Source organism: Cordyceps javanica, chromosome 4 (assembly GCF_051103115.1).
Source record: "Cordyceps javanica chromosome 4, complete sequence".
In the NCBI taxonomy this organism is placed as follows: domain Eukaryota; kingdom Fungi; phylum Ascomycota; class Sordariomycetes; order Hypocreales; family Cordycipitaceae; genus Cordyceps; species Cordyceps javanica.
In genome coordinates, this window is record NC_139298.1 from 823,426 (window position 1) to 845,124 (window position 21,699).

The following is a 21,699-nucleotide window of genomic DNA, read 5'->3' on the forward strand; positions in this document are numbered from 1 at the left end:
ATAAAGCCCATCTCCTGAGCAATTTAATTATTGTAAAGAACGCCATCTGGTTGCGGTTTTCGCACGAGTCGTTCAGGACATTAGCACTGTCTAGTTAAATAGAGCCGGCGCGGCAACCATCCTCACAAGCAAATTGCAATGGAAGTCTTACGGTACCGAAACACCGCAATCCCATATATTACATATCAGTAAATACTATATTGAGATTTTGTGCTTCACTTGATTCATTTGCGGCACTAGACAAGTCAGTGAGTGCTTTTGTCCATGGCTGAGCTCAGTAACTGTACATACAGCGCAGAGACCGCCGCTTTTAGGTCTCTGGAGCCCGAAAACTTAGTAAATAGTCCCACGACTCGGGTGCAGGTTCAATAAATACTCACACATCCCTAGAATCATCAAGGTCAGTCTTTTGTCAACTAAAAGCTCGGTTCTGGGGTACATACATTGCCAGAGCTGCCGCAAGAGCAGCAGTTGTAATTCGCCGGGCACTTTGTGCCGTCCGCGCACTAATAACCAATGCTTAATTAGCAATAAAACCCCCAATATTCTTTTTCGGATCAGGAAGCTTCAGGCAAGTCGCGTACTGTTACTCGTCGTTCGAGCTCCGCCGGACTAGCAACGGCCAGAGAAAGAAAAGCTGCCAGGATCAAGGTAGCAAAGCGCATCGTGGCCAAGGTAAACAGCTGTAGACAACTCAGCTGAACTTGTTGAGTGAATACGCAATATGGTCTTGTTGATTCTCTACAACGAAAAAAAAAACATGAGTTCTTACATTGGGTTATTTATAGTTGAACAATGGTCGTTCTAGTCGCCTACGGTACTCGGTGCCAAGGACGCGACAGTCCGACTTCTTGAACCTCTCTTTCAGCTACCCCCAGATCAGCGCACAGCATGCCTTGCTATTTTCTATGCCAAGAGCACAACTCTACAGGTCGCCCGTCGCGTGACACTGCAGTTCTAGGAAGGTGGTCCAAAATAGTGCCATAAACCAGGCACTTGTGGCGGGTACTAAATTCCTTCTTGGGGCGCTCCGAGCTGAATTCGATAACTACAGCCTATCCGTATTGATGGAAGGATTTCTCGAGTCCGCTGCGGCTGAATGCTTACAACGGGTTACCATCCTGTCACCCCGCGTTTCGCTCCCAGCGTTAGGACCAACTGCCGAGGCCGGATTTTCTTACATGTCAATGTTCTCTGCGCATGTCCTGGTATACCGAGTCCACGGGAGGCACCCGAGGGACTACAATAACAAAATCATGATTCTCTTTATTATCTACAGTCAAGTATCTGACTGTTATAAAGCTCGGCTAGTTATTGAGAATAATATCGTACATCATTTACAGCAAGTTTTTCCTTGTGGCTGTGTGAGACAACGGCCTCTTGTTCCCGCTCAGCCGCTCCAGCGTACCTTTTCCTCCGCCAGCGTTCGGTACAGTCCCAGCGATAGAAACTCCTGCTCCGCTATATAGCCACCGAAAAGCCCCTCCAGTTCGCTGTCAAACATGTTGGCAGCCCACGTGCTGTTTGACACGGACCAATCGGCAGCCGGTTCCGCCAGCAGGACCTCGTAGAACTCTCTCATGGCCGAGCTCTGCTCCTCCGTCGTGCCCATGTACGTGCTGAAAGACATGAACTGCGGAGTCCCGTCAAGCATTCTGGTGAGGCTCGGCAGATCGCCGTCGCCATCCGAGTCCTCGTACACCAGTTGCCTGTACCCCATTCTGCCATTGTGTCGCTTGCTGTTGACTCTGGAGAGAAACTTCTTGCTCTCGTTGCGATAGTCTTCCGAAATGGTCGAGTTCAGTCGCTTCAGAGCATTCTCCATAGGGGGCAGAGGCTTCTGATCATCTTCCAGATCATCGCTCTTGGTCAGCTGGATAAACTGCGCGAAAGCCGGCGCTGGGTTGGCCAGACCCAAGCCGCCCTGTTCGACCCCCAAGTACAAGAAGCAGTCTGGAACCGGGTCTGGGTTCTCGGTGCCAAAGCGCTCCTGTATCATCCTGCGCACATGACTGGCGACATTGCTCGAGGACTCTTCGCCGCTGTCGCTACGATACAGGTACCGCTGCGCGTATTGGAGTGCTTCCAATACCATGATGGGGTGGTCGTCGCCCAGCCCAACAATCACGGGACCAAAATTGTTTGGCAAGAAGTTTTTGATGTAAGCGTTGTAGGCTTGTACATGCGACATGACAGATGTCCGTGTTTTGAGCTGGAACCGCAGCTCGTCCATGTGATCTTCGATCGCGGCCTTGTTCGCCGTCCACTTCCACTCTTTCTCCTCAAACAAGAGGAATCCCCATTTCACTGTTCCGGCAGGAAGGGAGGCTAGCTCTTCTTTTTCCAGTGCCGGCTTGAATCGCGGGTTAGACTCATCGAAAGCGTGGGCGAATGCAGTCTTGTCCTTGTTCAGCTCAAGTCCCATCACCCGTGTGAACTCGCGGATCGTTTCCCACGCGGCGGCGCACTGCGATGGCTGGCCCCAGAACCACAAGTCATCATGGTTGCGGTACAAGTGTGACCCGCCAGTCTTCTGATTCACTGCAAAGTCCAGTACAAAGAGAAGCAACTCTGATATGCCGTCGGTGAGCTGAAACGATACCGGGATTCCAGTCTTGCGAGTGAGAACTGTGCCATCAGCGCCATCTTCCTGGAACTGTATGTGCATATCGAGGAAAGCTTTGGTGAATCGCACAAGCTGTTTCGGGAAGTGAAAGTATTCCATGATTGTGGTGAGAGTCGAATGCGGGAGAGAGGGCCCGAACCACTCAAAGTCGCTTTGCAGCAGACAAAACTGCCCGTGCACGATCCTCTGGACGCCCATCTCGGCCGCGCAAACACGGAGAATGTCGGTTCTCAGGTTAATCACATTGCGTGGACCATGTTTTAGATTTGTCAGGTTTGTCTGGACTTGGCACTCGCTGACATCTGAGCCATCGTGGTCGTATCGCCCGACTCCGCCGTTCTCATCTGTCATGCTGGTAGGAAGTCGAGGAGAAAAGAAGATCTTCTTGTATATGTCGTTTCGTAAATGCCTCGTCGAGTTTGCCGCATCCTGAGTGGTAAAGTCAGGAATGTGTGCTTTGATTGCAGCCGTGTGACTTTGATCCTCCTTGGCTTTCCAGACACTGGCGACGGCGGGAATCCACGCTTTTTGGAGTGCGTTTGATATGTGCACCGAGACGGACTGCCCGACGCATTGAATCAAGATGGAATCGAGCAGTTCGATATCCATGTACACGCGGTACTTGCCGTTGATTGCCTTGCGCATTTGTGCTCTGATGGGAGTGTCCCCCCATGACCACCGCTCGAGTGCCGCTAGTTTTAGATCAATGTTCAAAATGTCGGCGATTTCGCTGAGCACGTCTTGTCTGTTGCTGAGGTCAATCATGGCGCGCCGCTTTTCGCTGGTGAGTTGATCGGCGTGCAGGATAGCTTGGATGGCGGCCTTGACCGTGGCCACGCTCACATGGATGGCAACCTTGGCATCGTCGGAAATGGAGCTGCGCATTTCCCGCAATAGCGTCGTGCGCAAGTCCGTCAGCTCCTCGATGGGGCTGCTCTTTTTACTGTGTGTCGGACCAGAGTGGAATATTCCATCCAGAAATTGGACAATCTCATCTTTGTCGCTGGTTCGAAGGTTCGTGACCAAATTCTCCCAGACCTGCCTCTGCTCATGCATTTCTTTCCGTCCAATAGAAATAGCACTCTCATCATCGTCCGATGCGGCATCTGAGCTTTGCTTTGCAGACGCGATAGTATTTGAGAGTTGGCCGAATCGAAAGTTGGTCCATTCATTCGTCAGTCTCCCGAAGAGGATGGTATACTCCATCCGACGCTGGGACTGGCGCAGGTAGGCGAGCAGCTCATCGCGCCACGACAGGGCCGCCGACGCAGAAAATCCCGAAGAGTACTTTGCATTGTATATCATCCGCTCAATAGTTTTGAGTCGTTCTTCAAGGGACTCGAAGCTCGCCATCGATCTTGACTTACCACCCTTGGCTCTGAGGCCGGCCCGGATGCCGACATCCATGCTCGGTGCTCCTGCATAAGCCTTGCGAACAAAGCCAAGTAATCTGACCACATCCGCCTCCAGATGGTGCTGATCGGCATCAGGGCTACCGGGTCCGTATACTAGACTCGCTTCTGCGTCGCGGACGTAGCCTTTGATATCCTTCAGGCGAGCCTCTGCCTTGTCCCATTTGTTTGCCGTCACATGCTTCATGGTAGACAGGATCGCTGCCGAGGAAGACGCGGTGGTGGTTGCCATGGTTGTGGCTGACGAGGTGGAATAATGATGCTGTTTATTGTGACGTGCACCAGCTCCCCAAGCAGTGCCGCAAGTAGTTCCCCAAGCAGCTGTGAAAGATGCCATGGTAGCTAACATGCGCCAACCCTTTATTAGCGGCTTGCCGCGCTTTATATGTTCGCTCGCCTGGTTGGGTCATCATGTCAAAACCCATTCATTTTGCTACGCAGACTCTCCACCAATAATAACGTCGCGGCATTGACTCACGCGGCGGCAATGACACGGCCAGTAGTCCGCCTGCCAAGGCTAAATATTGGCACCGCATAACCTTAATAAAGCTCGCCGGTGGCTTGCCGCCTCGCTGATGGCTGCATGCATGCAGGTTAGGCAGCAGCCGACTCAGGCGAACAAGGAGCATATTGCTGGTCTATATTCGTCTCTTTTATTAGCGACGAGAATTGCCGCACAGTAACCCTAGAGCTGAAGGCACAATAGTAGGCATCGGGCTCGCCCTTGCAATCGCGAATTGAGGGTCGTCACCCTGGACTCAAAAAATATCAGTCAAGTGTGTTTATTCCAGTGATGCGGTTTGATATTGGTCCCGTTAGAAACAGAGTCAGTTTAGTAACAAGGAACTGTTGGCCACCGTTGACTTGCGGACCGGTTGTCCCGACTCAGACCCCTGAAAGGTCTCACAATATCTACACAGCGATTTAAGGTATGGGACATGAGTTTGCGTTAAAACGATTCAAATATTATTCAACCATCATTCAATACAGTTTCCAAATCAGCTTTTTAATAAAAAATCATTAGATACATATGAGGCCCAGAGCAAGATTTACGGCTTTCTCGACAATGTGCCACACCAGCCTTTTGATATGGATATAACTGCTTTACGAAAGATGACACTATTCCTCATCTCTCTGAAGTATGCTAATCCACAAAGAATAATCAGCAAGCACTACCACGAGGATTGCCGACTATTAGCAGACCGTCATTCTCAACAAATTCAAGAATGATGTAATCGCCAATGTCGTCATGCTTGTCAGCGGAGAAGAGCTTGGGTATCGAAACCTGAGTGTTCTGCGATAGGAACTTCATCGTCGCGGTTTCAATCGACCTTTTTCCTTGGGAAAAGAGAGCCACATGAGGTCTTGCCATACGAATCACCACCCGCATGTTTGATGGGATAAGCTTCAAGACAAACACGAGATTCCACCCACCAATGTTCACTGGAGACATCCATCCTGCCTCTTGATGAAAAGTTGCCTTCACGACAGTTTCGAGAGTTGCGATCGTGGAACGACAGAGAAACGGCCTTTCAAGTCGAGATCTCAGTTCGTCATTTCGGTCTCTGGCTAATTCGTCGTAATCCGCTCGATCATTCATGTCGGGCCCAAGTCGCCGTAAATTGGAACGGAGCCCGGACCAAGGGAGGTCTGTCTCGCGCAGTCTACCGGTTGAGCAGAAAGCCTGCCCCGGTTACCTAAACACTCAGAATCTACAGGTCGGTATTATGAGGCGTCGATAATACATGTCGGTTTATCACCCAGCCGGAATGCGCACAGGCAAAGGGGCAGCTTCACGAGCAGCGCTGCTGGTGGTGTTGCATAAGTAGGGACACGGGAATGAGAAAACAAGTGGGTGGCGCGGCTGAAATACGCTGTACTGGTATAGATGGAGGAATTATTAATTGATCATCTTGTTGATTGGCTGTGATGATGGATGAAGATGTGATGCAAGGTCCTCTGCGCCTATGGCCACCTAACGTGGCCCACCAATTTTTCTCTCCCAACAGCTACCTACGACGATTCCCAGACAACCAGATGAACTTTCGTTTTCATCCATCTTACCTAGAGAGGTGGACTTGTAGGGTTATCTGCGCGTCTCACTGGATATGGCGCAACTAGGTTTTTCCCCCACGGACTTCAGAGGCAATAGTACAATACTAACGTTCCTACAGCCCGCCTTGGAGTGCCCGAAGATGCGGTACCATTTCAATCACACACGCTCGGTCACGGAGGCGAAAAGATTACCAACGCCCCGAAGCTTGCAAAGGTTTCTGAGCCTCATCGATGGTAATAAGCGCCACCTGAAAGCAAACTGCTGACGGGCGAGACCGAAGACCATAGGGGGAAATGCCTTCGCGTCGCTCAAGTTGGCGAGAATGCTCCGTACTTTATCGTCGACTACGCCGCACTTCAGACGAAGAAGGGAAAATAGACTTCAACGAACGCTCAGATCTGGTGCAAAATCAACGTTGGCGCAGAAGACTACGGGAGGCAATGTCAACAGATTTGGCAAACGGCCTGGTTTCCTAAATGAATCGACGGATGCGGAGATAAATCAGATGCTAGTGCTGTTCGACCGAATTGATGCCGCGATTGATACTATTATCTTGACTAGGAAGGCCGACATGCCCAGTTCTCTAATCCCGAAACTCGAACCAAAAAAACGGTTACCCTTTGTCATCGAGCTGGTTTGCGGGACCAAGACGAAACTATTCACACAATCAAGAAGGCTTCCAAGGGCAGCTCAGACGCAGCAAACAAGATTCAAGATGCCATGGAAAAGTATATACATTTATAACAGATTTTTACAAAGACGCATAATAAGCAACACGCCAAAAGGAAGTGGAAAGACCCTAGGGGCGACGTACGAACTTCTCCACAGCCCACGCCCAGCCTAGTAACCGAGGCAAAGCAACCAACGTAGTGGCTGACAGCCCAATACCCAGCCTTCGTATTCAACCCCTCTTGCATGTTCAAGAGACACAGCACATTTGAGCAAACTTTTTTTACGCTGCACATTACGCGAGTGCCTCGCCAGCTACTCCTTCGCGATCTATCCCGGTTGACCGTCGCCTGTGAATCAACGTTCGGCAAAGGCACGCGCCGCACCGAGCGTACTAGTCACGGCCCTGCGCACCAGTGGCAATGGCCTCGTCAGTTTTTGACATCAAGGAGCATGTTATCCCCGGCGAGCACACGCGCGAGTATGCGCGTGCAAAGGCCAACTCGCAGGAGGAGACCTTGTTCATTCAGGTCAAGCAATATACTCCAAAAGGCAACGGTGCGCCGCGGAAAGGCGACCTGAGCATAATCGGCGCCCACGCCAACGGCTTCCCCAAGGTGCGGCAAATTTTCTTTCCCTAACTGCATCCAAAATCAGTGTGTGTATCGAAGCATTGTGCAACAGATTGGCTAACTTGATTCAAGGAATTGTATGAGCCGCTTTGGGAAGATCTGGTGAAGGAGCTCGCTACAAAGGGTGTCCGGGTAGGGTCCATCTGGATTGCAGATTGCGCCTGGCAAGGTCAAAGTGGTCTCTTGAACCAAGACAGACTCGGGGACGACCGTAAGTCAGAAGCTATGCGGAAAATTCCAACAATGGGAGAATAACTGCTCACATGGTGCAACACAAAAAACAGCCAGTTGGTTCGACTACTCTAGAGATATGCTTCAGATGATCAACCACTTTCGCATGCCGCGGCCCCTCGTCGGCATCGGTCACTCCTTTGGCGCCTGCACCATCGTCAAGCTCTCCCTTTTCCATCCGCGGCTCTTCAGCTCCCTCGTCCTGGTTGACCCCGTCATCAGCACCCACAAGCCCGAGTACGCCGAGGCCTACATGCAGCCGCCGGCCATGAGCGCGAGGCGGCGCGACGTCTGGCCCAGCCGCGACGAGGCCGCCGCGGCGTTCCGGAAGAGCCCCTTCTACCAGGCCTGGGACCCGCGCGTGTTCGACCGGTGGGTGGCCCACGGGCTGACGCGGCGCGGGGCGCCCGGCAGCGCCGAGGTCACCCTCACCACCACCAAGCACCAGGAGGTCTTTACCTTTTCGCGCCCGAGCTACCACGCCCTCACCGCCGACGGCACGGCGCTCGCGGACCGGGACCTCGTCCCGGACATGGACCTCACGCACGGCGTGCTGGCGCCCGTCTACCGCCCCGAGCCGGGCCTCGTCTTTGAGGAGCTGCGGCACCTGCGGCCCCACGTCCTCTGGGTCTTTGGCGGCGCCAGCTACATGTCCCCAAAGTTCATGCGGGACGAAAAGGTGAGCGCGACCGGCGTCGGCGTCGGCGGCAGCGGCGGCGTCGCGGCCGGGCGCGTGGCCCACGTCGTCGGCGAGGGCTGGGGCCACCTCATCCCGCTCGAGGCGCCGGGCTTCGTCGCCCGGGTGGCAGCGGACAGCGCGGCAGAGACCGTGAAGCGATGGCAGGCCGAAGAGCGCGCGTACGAAGCGTGGACGAGGAAGCCGCTCGCTGAAAAGTCGCGGATCCGGCAGGAGACTCTTGACGTGATGACCAAGGTTCTGGCGCCAAAGATTTGACTGCGGCCTGCAGGGCCTAGTTTTTGGATCTACATGTTCTTGTACATTGTCATGATCTCTCTCTCTATATATATAGATATATATAGCTCTACGCTACGGTTTTAGACGAAAGAGCTGAGGATCTCTCTCAAAAAGAGCACTGTTAATATTCTGAAAAGGAATTACACAATCTTTTCATATCTATGAGATCCAATGTTTTGGCAGAACTGTCCAAGATGACTGTAATGCAACCAACAAACGAAATCCTCTAAAAAGGCTAGCAGATGCGCGCTTCCGGTTAAACGGGCATCAAATGTAGAACATACTATCACGAAGATTCGGATGAACTTCTCGGCTCTGGGCAGGTCCGTGGCTGCTCGGACCAGACTTTTCACTTGCATCATCTGCGCCCGCGTACTCGGGGCGATGGGCCCGGGCTCTCTCGCAGACAATGTCGGCGTAGTAGGCGGGCGGGCAGATGCTGACGGCCATGGTGGCCCTGCCGAACAGATAGCAAAGCTCGTGGGTGACCTTTTCCAGCTCATTGGCGGCCTCCAGGCCGTACTCGGGGCGGAAGATCTCGTCCAGCAGGACCGTGTAGTGTGCCGGGCGCGCTGTCCCCTTCAGGGCGTGGTGAGCAGTGAGAAAAAAGTCCCAGTACCGGGCCTGCGTCACGCCTCGGTCGACAACGGTGCCGTGGGGCACGTTGCCCGTGACGCTCATGCTCTTCCCGTCCGCAGGATAGAAGCGAGTCTGGTGGCGCTTCACAGAGACCACAATGGTCAGCTTGGGCGGATTGCTGGGGCACTTCTTCTCACAAGCCTTTCGGATCAGAGGCAGCTCATCGGTGAGAACTGCCGAGAACTGGCTCTCAGAGACTCCGTCGCGGTAGATGACAATGTTCTCGAGAGGCGTGGTGCCATTCTTCTTCTGCCAGAGATCGATGCGGGAAGAAATGTGGCGCTCCAAAACAGGGCCGAGGATTTCCTGCTTGGAGTTCTGCTCCCAAGTGACAGACGGCCACTGTCCAAGCTCACTGTCGATGCTCGAGACCATACCGACCAAACTCGGAGGGCCGTTACCATTTTTGGGGGGGTCCATGTTGGTCGGATGCGTAACATCGTATCCCACAAACATGGTGTTCCCTCCCTGCAAGATTTTGAGTTGCTGGTCAAGTTTCTGGTTCACGCCCCCAAACTTGAGATTGACCTTGAGGCCAATATTGGTCAGGGTACCTGGCTGTGGAGGTTTGCCTCCTCTGCCCTCGACCTGCGACCGGACAACACAGCTGGTGTGAATGCCATATTTGCAATCACCCAAGGTTTTGATTTGCCTGTACAATGTTCCGGGGTCTTTCTGAGGCAGGAGAATAATGATGAGTTGGACGCCTTTGCTCTGGTAGTCTTTGAAGACTACGTCCAGCGTATTGGGGGCAGACGCCAGGTCAAGAGCTTCGTGCACGGTCGATTCAGGGTTGATATCCATACCCATCGCCTGCCAGTTCTTGATCAGCTCCTTCATTTTCCACTGTTCAATAGATGGCGCGCCTCGTCTATGCAAAATGTCCACGTACGCCCATCGTTTAATCCTTTCACCGGATTTAACAACCTGAGTACCTCCCGACATGTTCCACTTTCCATTTCTGATGATTGCCAATGGCGGAGGCTTGTCCGCTCCCCTATAGCGTAATTTTGGCTCAGATATGATCCGAGCATTGACCGCAAGAAGCTGCTTAGAAACGCTGACTCCAAGCTGCTTCAACAAAGGACTATCGTGACTCAAGTTCTCGCGACTCTTTTCAACCAGGGCTCGAGCATTCGACTCCGGCGTCCGACAGGCGAAGTCGAGCATGGCTGTCGTCTCCTTTGCTGTCAGCTTCAGTTTCGCCTGCTGCCCTTGCTGGATCTCGACAACCTCTGCGGGGAAGTAAGAGCTTTTGTCGCCATGTCCAAAGTTCAGAAGCGGATAGTTGCCGAGTACGAGTCCGTATTTCGTCTGGAAATGGTCCTTGACGGTAACATACCTTTTTTCGTCTGCGTTCCAAAATTCGACATCCTGCGGACCACAAAGCTCTTGGCCTGATGTAAATCTATCAGCATTCGGTCCCCGACTGCTGGGCTTCCGTTTCATCTCGGATGCAAAAACCAAGCCTGCGATGGCCCTGACGCGCTTCACTTGACGACCGCTCGGGGTCATGAACGTGACGGAAGCCCGAATCTTGCTGAAGCATTTGGAGATTGCCTTGGTGGTGTTCATGTGTGGCGCGGCTGTTGGATTCTGGCGAAGCTCGGATAGTCTCAATCCAAGCCGATTGAAGACTTCCGTCGCTTGTCCAGCAAGGTTGAAGACGCCATGCGTCACCTGAGTGTTGAGAAGGATCCTGCCCGTCGCCAAACGAGCAGACTGGAAGAATCCTCTCATGGCAATAATCGGGCGCAAATCCGTTTGCCAGAGTGGAGCATTTTCAGTATTTCCCCCAGTCGGATAGAACCTTGAAGACCCAACTACGCTGATGCCATCAATATTGGATCGCGGGCCAAAACCGAGCATCATGTTGAGCGCATCCACCACGTCAGGGTGTCGAGGGAACACAGCGTCGTCCTTGGGTACCTTCATGGAGGTCACATGGTCCATGAATGCCGACAAGTTTACACACACTGGTTCTGTGAGTCGAACAGCGAATTGCTCCTCGCGAGCAGGTGCATCGTCTTCGAAAGCTTTCTCGGACAAGACCACGTTGACAGGGTTAACGGCCAAATCCAGCTTCTTTGAGGTGACAATCTGGCTCTTGAATTCGCTGATGATCAGATTCTTGTCCGACTCGTTTGCCCTTCCGGTGATGAGCTTCAGGAGCTCCGCAATGACAAGCTGCAGCTTCCTGCCGCGGACCTCAAATTGTTTGAGGCCCTTTTTCTTGTCCTCTTCAGTGACGACCTTGGCCACTTTGAGGTTATATCTGTACAGGGTGAGGGGGGCCACTGTCACATCGAAATAGTTGGCCCACACGACAATCGGTCTGCCTTGACTACCAAAAGCAGGCCGAGCAGGAAGATGCTCGCCAAAGAGTGTTCTGGCGGAAGCGGCTGTAGACTTTTCGGTATTCTGCATGAGCTCCGCAGACTGGGCTTTGATGAGGGTGTTCTCAAGTTGTTGAACGGCATGGTCCGGTTCAGCTTTCTGTGCCCTGCAATTGCTTAGTATCTGCTACTTGCAGCATCGAAGGTTGTACTTACCTGAAAAATTCCGGAGGGGGCTTGTCACCTCGACCTCTGAAAGCTCCGCCGCCTCTGCCACCTCTACTTCCACCACCATCTCCATGGTACGAACCACCTCGACCTCTGAAAGCTCCGCCGCCGCCTCTGCCACCTCTACTTCCACCACCATCTCCATGGTACGAACCACCTCTACCGCCTCCCAGACTCCCTTGATCAGGACGACCAGATCGGTATGGGACAGAAAAAGAACCCCGATGCTGACGGCCTCCACCACCTCCACCTGAGGCGTCAGCATCTCGATGTCCTTGTCCACCGCCACCGCCGCTTCCTTGATTCCAGTTGCCTCCTCTGCCCCCTCTGCCTCCTCTACCACCTCTACCATGTCTACCACCTCCGCGATTGCCGTCGTTTCGGTTGTCGGGCATGATTATCAGGTCTGTTGCACTTTAGGTTGTTGTGGAACGAGCAAAAGAAGGCGTCTCCTTGAGTATGTTTTCAGGAACTACGCAGACTTCTGGCTGCTTGAAGTTCTTGGTAGTACCGGTGTGAATTCTCATGGGTGCCATGGAAGTTTTATATACCGGCCAGTAGCCTTCCGTGTCACGCGCAGGTCGGCGCAGGCGAGCGCACAGTCTCGGGCAAAGGAGCCAGGAGAGACAGCTGAAGGTTGGGGCGACTGCGTGATGGCAACAAGGCCTGAAAGGAACAGAATAGGGGGATAAAGACGTCTAAGTAACGCAGTCAGAATGAGACGCGTATGTACTGCGTGGTACGCAGCATGAAACGACTGGAGCTTGTTCACTCGGGAGGTATTATGACGCCCGAGTATGGTGGTCCAACAACTCACCAGAACCTGATGAGAGACTCATTGGTGCCCGCACACTTAAACCGGATCAAGAGCACTACTAAAATAAGTATGCATGAACTTTGACTCATACTACGTATATCGGAAACCCTTTGTTTTGCTGGCCCACGCAGCTTTTACATTTTCTAAGATTTGTCGCTACTTGATCCTTTCTTTCAGTCGCTGTGAAAGGCCCAGTCTGCCATCTTTGTCAGACGCGCTCAAATGCTTTAGTAAATGCCATAGAACCTCATCTCAGGCTCGAGGCATGTTGAAAGAGTGTGGCTCATCTTTCTTTATTTCATGAACCCTTTAATCACTCCGTTTGCTCCGTACAAGAAATGTGCACTTGCATGTCCCGTTTTAGTCACACTGGATAGCAGCGTTTCACAATGGAGCTTTACCGCCGTCATACATGTAGGTCACACCTCGCATGCAGTTTTTACATTTTTAAAGTCGTTTATGGCACAGGCAGCTTAGCGAGAGCTGATGGGGAGGAAGTTTCGTATTGTGATGTTGTCTACAAACCCTCCACGCCCCGTCTGTCATGGTGATACAAGTCATGAGCCGGCTTGGCCTAGTAAACAAACTCCGTGACAAACGGTTGTCTCTATACATCATTATAGTCCAGACCCTGTTTTTGGATCGGAAATCTCGGATTAGCACTCGCTTGTCCGCAAGTGGTAGGGTAGTCACTGAGCAAACACCAAAATTCCGCCCCCAAGATGAGCTATAATAGTCTCGGCGCATTGGGCACAGTACGGCTCATTCCCGATAGCTTTACTTTAATGTTCTTTCGTAGCATGTTCTCATTTACCATGGTAGAATTTCTGTGAGGTAAAGAAGTATAAGCCGAGGCTGCAGAGTTGGTAAGAGAATCATCTACAATCAGCGTCATGTGGACTCAACGTCTGAAAGAAGGCTGAACTATACTTTTAAACGTCCAATATGAAAGGTTGTGTATTTCAGATGCTGGCGGCAAAGTCATGAAGCTGTGTGACGTTGCTCAGGGCATCAGTGGAGTTGTTTTAACAGCTGTGCTACCGTCTTCCCTTTGATGGTATAAGATTGATTCAGACTGATGTGAGTGATTAAAAGTGAGATTATATATATGTATGTCATACTTGAAGATGATTTGACCAGACATAGGTTTAGCTTGCTAACCCAAAGCTACCTGAGACTCGTCATGGGTGCGTGCTCGATGTTTGCTGGTCAGCCAGGGCTGAAGCAGGAGCCATCACATCCTCGCGGCAGTCGATAACAAACAAGTACCAAGATATACTCTTCATGGTTTTATTTTCACGCTTCTGGTGCAAGGTGGCCAGCTGTGGCAATCTGTAGAATCTCAGGCTCCAAGCCAGCAACGACGTTGACCTCTATGCCAGCATCCTCTAGTACCCGCCGGCCAGTATTTTGTCCGACAAAGGTTTCGGGCTCTTGCACCCCGACATAGACCTTGGTGATCCAGGATTTTTGCCGTAGCACTCGCTCGACGCAAGGCAGCTTCCCGCTAAGCCTCTTGAAACAAGGCTCCATGGTGGTGTAGAGAGCATGGGGGCTGGTCATGGCCTCGGCGAGACGTTCTTCAGAGGTAGAGTGTTGCTCGGCGAGCTTGATGAGACAACTCTCTTCGGCGTGTGTGTTTCCTGGGCACTCTAGAGTAAACCCGTCTGCAGTGATTGACGAGTCATCCAGTTTTACAAGCACTGCGCCAACCCGAAAATTCGTCGGCTTGGGTGGGGATTTGGAAGCCAGGCTCATGGCGTATCGCATGGCGCCGACGTGATCGCCTCTTTGAAGGGTTGTCATAATGGAAGCATGTAGTTTATGAAGCAGATAAGAGTTGGCGCAGAGCAATAGTGGCCAGAGGATGATAAGTAGTGAGAATGCTTCTGGCCGGTTGTAGCTTCTAGGGTAAGCCTTCCTACCTGGTCGTTGAAGCCGCCCCGCCAGCCTTAGCGAGGTGGCATGTTCTAAGTAAAGATACCTACCTTAGGTACTAAGGTACCTAGGTAGGTAATTTAGTTATCACATCTGTTCAGAAGCGACAAAAAACGAATACAAGAAGAATGAAAGCAATGTGGATCCGCTAAGCAAACAATATCTTGCATAGTACCTTTAAAATTACTATTAGAATGATTATTTTTTTCATTTTTCTCACGTTTGTCTTTCGAGGAGGTAGGGCGGCAGCTTGATGCCTGGTTGCCAAGAGCTTCCGCTGGGTTGGTAGTGAGGACCCACTGAAGCACTGGCTCAATCACACTTCAAGACGCGTTCACGCGTAAAGAGCGAGCAGCATCCTGAAGTGCCTTCGTAGAGACTCTCGCTCCCGCAAACCAGCCAACACCACAGCCATAACCACAATGTCAGATCGTGAGGATAGCGCGGAAGTCGAACCCCCGTCGATCGACCCGTATGAGGTCCTTGGGCTGGAGCGCACAGCAACAGCCGACGACGTCAAGAAAGCATACCGCAAGGCGGCGCTGAAGCACCATCCAGGTATGGAGATCTGCTGGGCCGTTTCTCGATGCGACCATCGCTAATGACTTTTGTACTGTGTAGACAAGGTTGCAGATTCAGAGCGCGCAAAAGCACACGAAACCTTCCAGTCTGTTGCGTTTGCCTACGCCGTGCTGTCAGACCCTGCCCGCAGGAAGCGATATGACGCGACCGGCTCCACGGCCGAGTCTATTGTCGACTCGGAAGGCTTCAACTGGAGCGAATTCTACCGTGAGCAGTTCAAGGACGCCATCTCGAGCGACGCCATCGAAAAGTTTGCGAGCAAGTACAAGGGCTCCGACGAGGAGAAGGACGATGTGCTGGTCGCCTACGAGCAGTGCGCGGGCGACATGGATGCCATCTTTGAGCACGTCATCCTGAGCAGCGTCGTGGAGGACGAGGAGCGGTTCCGCGCCATCATCGACCAGGCGATCAAGGACGAAGACGTGCCCGCCTTCAAGGCCTACACAAAGGAGCCCAAGCTGAAGCGCGCTGCCCGTCTGAGGCGTGTCCGCAGCGAGGCTGCCGAAGCGGAAGATCACGCCAAGGAGCTGGGTGTGCACGACCAGATTTTCGGTACGAAAAAGGGCGAGCAGAAGGGCAAGGCGGGCAAGGCAGGCAAGGCGGGCTCGGAGGATGCCTTGGCTGCCCTGATTCAGCGGAGACAGCAGGATCGCTCAGAGAGCTTTTTTGATCACCTCGAGACCAAGTATGGAGCCGCTGGCAAGGGGAAAAAGGGGAAGAAGAGAGCTGGAGAAGAATCAGAACCCTCTGAGGAGGCGTTCCGAGCCGCCGCCGCCAGACTCAAGAACGGTTCAAAGAAGCGCCGGAATTAGGCCGGCTGCTCCGCATTGGATCTCGAAACCCCCATTTTACTAGTTCAGCATGGAGTTGGATTGCTTTGATTTATTATCTGGAAGCCTCTGGACATACTCGGCGTACTGGCTAACTACAGTAGAAAGGAAATGGTGTCCTTGGCGTTATGAATGAATCTTTTGTGTCATCCCTTGGTCAGCTACAATTTACGTCCCCCTTATGCACACTGACTCGGTCAGAGTGAGATACGCAAGAGACAGAAATATTCTTATCATTCTTCTTTGCCTTATTTCAGAACCGGGTCTCTTATTTATCCACTGACTCGTGGTATGGCGGGGCCGCTTTTAGGCAGGTACATATCGGGCGTCGGCTCATCACCACCACCCTAGTTAGTTGCCTGGGTAGGTAGGTACTCAAATACGCCAATGGCGCTGCCTCAAGCCCACTACCAAATTGTTAACCTTGCAACCTCCCTCGAGCCAACAATCATCATCCACAACTGGCAAAATACGTTGGGGAACTCGAGCATCCGGGTCTACTATGCAATCATGCCATGAGCGACACTCTAGGATGGGCCTTTTACCCGCGGTTCTGTTTCCACCTTGCCCCAACTGCCAACGTGTGGTGCTTTCTCCGCATATGGGACCTGTTCACGCTGCAGCAGCGAGATGGCTTTGAAGGTATGCGCCCTCCACGGTGAACATGATTCGACATGCAACTCCATGCTGACCAATGTGATGGATTCTAGGTGAAGGATTGTACTTTTATCGCAATCTTCCCATTAAATGGGTTCGCATTGTTGGTGTAGTTGTCGCTATTGACACATTCGCCGGGCTACGAGCTTTTACAATTGACGACAGCAGTGGAGCCTGTATAGAGGCCATCGTATCCTCACCCAAACCTGATGAATCGTCTTCAGATAAGAATGTGGCCTCGGCAGCTCTGGCAGGCCCGTTGGCGCAATCAACTGCATTATTCGCCGACATCGACGTGGGTTCGGTAATGGATGTCAAAGGTGCCTTGACCACATTTCGTGATACAAGACAGCTCAAGGTGGAGAAAATGGCCATGGTACGCGGCACGGCGGAGGAACTGAAGCTCTGGGCCAAGAGAAACGCCTTTCGGGGGGATGTCCTGGACAAATACTGGGCTCTGTCCGACAAGACGGTTCGCAAATGCCGCCAGGATGCACAACGGTCAGAAGCAGAAGCCGAGAGGAAGCGGCAGCGACTCGAGGCTGCCTCTGTGAGGAGAAACGGTAGGAGAGAAAGGGCGCATAGAAGACAGGGTATGACGGATAACAGCCAAGAGCATGTCAACACGGTAGACAAGAGGTCAAGAAGAGATGGAGAGGAGATTCTCGAGGCTCCGTCCGGCCTCAGCGGTAGATATAACGCTCTTGGGCTTTGACTCGCGTGTTCTGTTGTGTAATTACGCTACCATGTAGTCCGAAGTCATGACCAATTGAGATTGATGATGCCCCGTAGGAGAAATTTAAGTCGGAAATTCGGACACATTGCAATTTGTTGACCGTTCGGTTTTGATTAGGGGTCCATGCTTGGCAATTATATTGAATCCCCACGAACGGGGCAAAGCTGTCAATATCACGCGCAAGCACGGATTATCTTCCCATGGAAGGCGCGGCAGACTCAGCTTGCTGATTTTACTAGGCAGTCTGTTGAAAATCACGCAGAAGACATTTCGCTTCTAAATCTGCACACGTACCTAGGCTTTTGTTTTTTTTCTTCAAGCATCATTCAACCTCTACCACCAGCGAGCGCGCTACATACTAACAAAAGCAAGGAAAAGGAAGAAAAAGAAGGACAAAGAAAAGAGACCTTGTTACCGTCGCAACCGAGGGCCTAGTTGGAACTGCTACGGGGTGGCCGAAAAGAACGGTGCGGATTTTACCGCCGACTGGCCGTTGGCAGACCCTGACATCGCGGCCCAGTCCCCGACAAAGTGCTGTACTGGCAAGTGACATTTCCTTTATTCTGACCCTTGCCCCTTGTCATTCATTGTGTGCTGCCCACATTCTTTCCCTATGTGTGGGCCTGGGCCTATTGTGGTGGCTTGGCTCTGGCCAGGGAGACGCTCGCGATTCTGCCCCCAACTGGAATGGTGATCTATTCATGGGTTGCCACGCACCAAGCACCCGGAGCATACCAGCCACGCGGCGGTATAGTGGGATGGGTTCGTTATACGCACCTTGGCACCATACAAAGACACATATATGTGTGTGTGGATGCGTATATATGCGCGTATATGAAAAGGATGATGTCTGCCTTCTGCTTGGCTCTGCTCTTATTAGACTTGAAGTTTATTTCGCGTCTCGAGGCGAATCCCAGATCTTTGCTGTGCTTCGATTGCTGTTGGTCGTGAGAGCGACAGTCAACAACAGTAGTCATGCGTTTCTCTACGTTGCTGTGGTGTGGCGAAGCACTAACACTTGTTGAAGCCTCCGGTCTCGCCAAGGGCCACTCATTGTTCTCGAGAGCAAACCGTCCAACAGTCACCAAGACGGTCACTGTCGTCGAGACTGCGGCGTCGGATTGCCCTGCCCCCAAATACACATTTTGTCCCGATGACAAGCTACTTGATCTAGTTGTTTCTAGCACAAGCCTCCGTACCATATCGGAAGCACCCTCGACAGTTGTCTACAACGCGTCGCACACTGTCACGGTGGTCACTACCGTCACCGACACTGCAACCATCTGCTCTCTCCCTACGCTCACAAGCGTCGAGCCGCAAACAGAGGGTGTCCTGAATACCGAACTTGGCGAACCAGGGCAGCCTACCCAGAACCCTCTACTTACCGAAGTCATTCCTACCCTATCATCTCTACGCTCACTTACAAGCGTCGTGTCTGCGACTACTTCAGAGACTACAGCGACGACTGAGTCGGCGAGTTCGGCTCTGAAAAAGGTCGGTTCAATCTCAGAAACGGCTTCCGCACCCTTTCCTGCGTCGAATTCGACCTTTGCAGCCGCTACTGGTTCCGCGACAGGGGCAAGCGGGAATTCGCTCCAGCCTACGGGTTCGGGACGATCCACTAGCTTAGGCTCGATCTCGATCAGTCTCAACGCGACGAGTCTCACCACGGCTAGTGCGAGCTCGACCAGTTCGAGCCTGGCAATTTCTTCAAATGCGACGGAATCTGTGACCAGCACAAAACTGACGCAAGAAGACTTGCCTTCCACAGACATGGTGCTCGACAATATTTTCGCCGCTCCCATTGACATCAAGCCGCTGCCACGCCAGTTCTCATCCCGGCCTGATCATCCCGTTCCCCGCACCGGTATCCAGACCAAAGGGCCGCTGCAGACCAACAAATTTTACTCCAACTTGTTTCTGGGAAACCAGAGAGACCCTGTTTTCACTTACCCTTATTCGGTGTCATGGGTCGACGGCACCGGGGTCAGCGGCAGCTATGGCATAGCCTGCTCGCACGTCGACGCGAAGCAGCGGGTGTTTGGACCGCCACAGTTTGATGTCCCGGCGTCTTATTTCATCAATCCTATCGGCATTCATTCCATGATTATCTCGGCAAAAGAGCTTGGCAAAGGAACCAAGCTCACCGTGGACAGCATGACTGCATCATCGATCCGGGCGCATCTGAGCTCGAGCGACTCGTCCGAGCCCATTATTTCATTCCCTCTTGTCCAGGGCATGGCCTACATCACGGCAGAATACAATGGCGCGACGCCGCTTCTTCAAACTGGCGTGTTCTTTCGAAATATGACTCGGTCCACACAGAAGCCGAAGAAGGACGTCACGAGGTACACTTTTGTTCTGGAGGATGGCACGACATGGCGCGTGTACGGCCACAAGACGAAAGGCGACGATCTTGACTTGCAAGTCGTCAACAACGGAGTGGCCATGTCGGCAAAGCCGTTCTACGGCACTATCCACGTTGCGAAGGAGGCCACGACAAGCGACTCGGACGCGGAGAGCAAGCTTCTAGACCAGGGTGCGGGAGTTTACCCCACAACTATGAAGCTGTCTGGAAACGTGAACGGTGCCGCAGGAAGCTATGCGTTCAACTTTGAGAAGGCTGGTCATCAAGAAGGCGAGCTGTTGATGTTTGCGCTGCCCCATCATGTGCAGTCATTTGACAAAACCACGCAGGACCAACAAGCGAAAGGTGTTTCACTGATGACGCCGACCAAGGGTAGAGCCGCGCTGGTGCAAGGTACGAAGTGGAATATGGTGGAGCCGTCGATGCCCGTGCAGCTTGGCTTTGAGCCGTACGATGCCAAGAAGGGCAGCGTCAGCAAGCTGTCGGGGAGCGCCAAGTCGACGATCAAGGCTGCCGCTTCCAAGGAAATCCTTCAAGACATGATTGCGGCGACGGACCTGGACTCGATGTATTTCAGTGGCAAGGCGCTGGCCAAGTATGCGTTGATGCTGTACGTGATCAACGACATGCTCGGGGAGACGAAGCTTGCGCAGACGGGGCTGGGGCAGCTGAAGGTGGCCTTTGCCAGGTTCGCGGACAACAAGCAGAAGTTTCCGCTGGTACACGAAACGGCGTGGGGCGGCGTCGTGTCGACGGGAGCGTACAAGACGGGCCAGGCGCTGGAAGACTTTGGCAACACGTATTACAACGACCATCACTTTCACTACGGCTATCACATCCTGACGGCAGCCTTGATTGGGCATCTGGACAAGACGTGGGTAGGCAAGAACAAGGACTACGTCAACATGCTGGTACGAGACACGTCGAACCCCAGCGGCAAGGACGCCCTGTTCCCGGAGTGGCGGTCGTTTGACTGGTACCACGGGCACAGCTGGGCGACGGGGTTGTACGCGTCACTGGACGGCAAGAATCAGGAATCGAGTTCGGAGGATATGATGCATGCTTATGCTCTGAAGATGTGGGGCAAGGTGTCGAGAAATGCGCCTCTGGAAGCTCGGTAAGAGGCGAAGAAGGATGAAGAAGGCTGCTGCGGATGGGCCGGAGTGTGGTTGGAGGCGATGAGGCGACGGAGGCTAACGTTTTGAAACAGGGCGAATCTGCAGCTGGCGATTACGGCACGCAGCGTGCAGCAGTACTATCTGTATGAAAAGGACAATACGATCCAGCCCGGGGACTTTATCGGGAACAAGGTGGCGGGCATATTGTTTGAGAACAAGATTCACCACACGACGTTTTTTGGCAACCAGATTGAGTTTATCCAAGGCATCCACATGCTCCCGATCTTGCCCGTGACGACGGTGGCGCGGACGTCCAAGTTTGTGGAGGAAGAGTGGGAGGCGTTTTTCAGCAAGGGACGGCTGGAAAGCATCGACAGCGGGTGGAAGTCTATCTTGCTGGGCAGCTACGCGACGATTGCGCCCAAGGAGGTGTTTGAGGTGCTGAGCGACAAGAAGTTTGACAGCAAGTGGCTTGATGGTGGCATTTCGCTGACGTGGCTGTTGGCATACTCTGCCGGTGAGTCTTTTTTTTTTGTTGTCTTCACATTCATCTTTCTGGCCCTTTTCCGCTTCTGTCGAGTAGAGTACTTGAAGAAGAACAGATGATTCAAGTATGAATGCTGACATGATGGGCAGCTCTGGGCGGATTGTAATTACTGTTCTGTCAAGATTGTTTCCAAGCGACGGAGTGGCGGGAAAGGGAGCAAGGATGGTGGATGGATGGACGATGGGCGACACGTCTGCATCGATGCTTACCTTCTAAATTGTACTTAATATTATATAGACCTAGAACATTACTGCGCAAATAATATATTTTTTTCTGTTGAGGCTCCGGGTCAGCAGCACAG

At 52.6% G+C, this 21,699-nt stretch overlaps 6 protein-coding genes across 6 annotated transcripts; 3 read left to right on the top strand and 3 right to left on the bottom strand.

The window, feature by feature from the left end:
* Positions 1 to 1,390: 1,390 nt before the first annotated feature.
* On the bottom strand, positions 1,391 to 4,270 carry V2A60_006152 (uncharacterized protein; the record flags this gene model as incomplete). The annotated part of the gene is made up of 1 exon (XM_083257449.1): positions 1,391 to 4,270. One exon carries the CDS (start codon positions 4,268 to 4,270, stop codon positions 1,391 to 1,393), a length of 2,880 nt encoding a protein of 959 aa, XP_083113575.1.
* A 2,915-nt stretch (positions 4,271 to 7,185) lies between these two features.
* V2A60_006153 (Alpha/beta hydrolase family-domain-containing protein) lies at positions 7,186 to 8,581 on the top strand (the record flags this gene model as incomplete). The annotated part of the gene is made up of 3 exons (XM_083257450.1): positions 7,186 to 7,380; positions 7,468 to 7,606; positions 7,680 to 8,581. The coding sequence occupies 3 exons, from the start codon at positions 7,186 to 7,188 to the stop codon at positions 8,579 to 8,581; spliced, it is 1,236 nt and encodes a 411-aa protein (XP_083113576.1).
* Positions 8,582 to 8,869: 288 nt separating this feature from the next.
* Positions 8,870 to 12,157, bottom strand: V2A60_006154 (ribonuclease H-like domain-containing protein; the record flags this gene model as incomplete). The annotated part of the gene is made up of 2 exons (XM_083257451.1): positions 8,870 to 11,737; positions 11,822 to 12,157. The coding sequence occupies 2 exons, from the start codon at positions 12,155 to 12,157 to the stop codon at positions 8,870 to 8,872; spliced, it is 3,204 nt and encodes a 1,067-aa protein (XP_083113577.1).
* Positions 12,158 to 13,918: 1,761 nt separating this feature from the next.
* V2A60_006155 (cytidine deaminase-like protein) lies at positions 13,919 to 14,428 on the bottom strand (the record flags this gene model as incomplete). The annotated part of the gene is made up of 1 exon (XM_083257452.1): positions 13,919 to 14,428. One exon carries the CDS (start codon positions 14,426 to 14,428, stop codon positions 13,919 to 13,921), a length of 510 nt encoding a protein of 169 aa, XP_083113578.1.
* A 554-nt stretch (positions 14,429 to 14,982) lies between these two features.
* Positions 14,983 to 15,954, top strand: V2A60_006156 (DnaJ domain-containing protein; the record flags this gene model as incomplete). The annotated part of the gene is made up of 2 exons (XM_083257453.1): positions 14,983 to 15,118; positions 15,182 to 15,954. 2 exons carry the CDS (start codon positions 14,983 to 14,985, stop codon positions 15,952 to 15,954), a joined length of 909 nt encoding a protein of 302 aa, XP_083113579.1.
* Positions 15,955 to 16,487: 533 nt separating this feature from the next.
* Positions 16,488 to 21,504, top strand: V2A60_006157 (endo-1,3(4)-beta-glucanase; the record flags this gene model as incomplete). Its single annotated transcript, XM_083257454.1, has 5 exons — positions 16,488 to 16,614; positions 16,683 to 17,192; positions 18,393 to 20,850; positions 20,944 to 21,368; positions 21,488 to 21,504. 5 exons carry the CDS (start codon positions 16,488 to 16,490, stop codon positions 21,502 to 21,504), a joined length of 3,537 nt encoding a protein of 1,178 aa, XP_083113580.1.
* Positions 21,505 to 21,699: the final 195 nt, after the last annotated feature.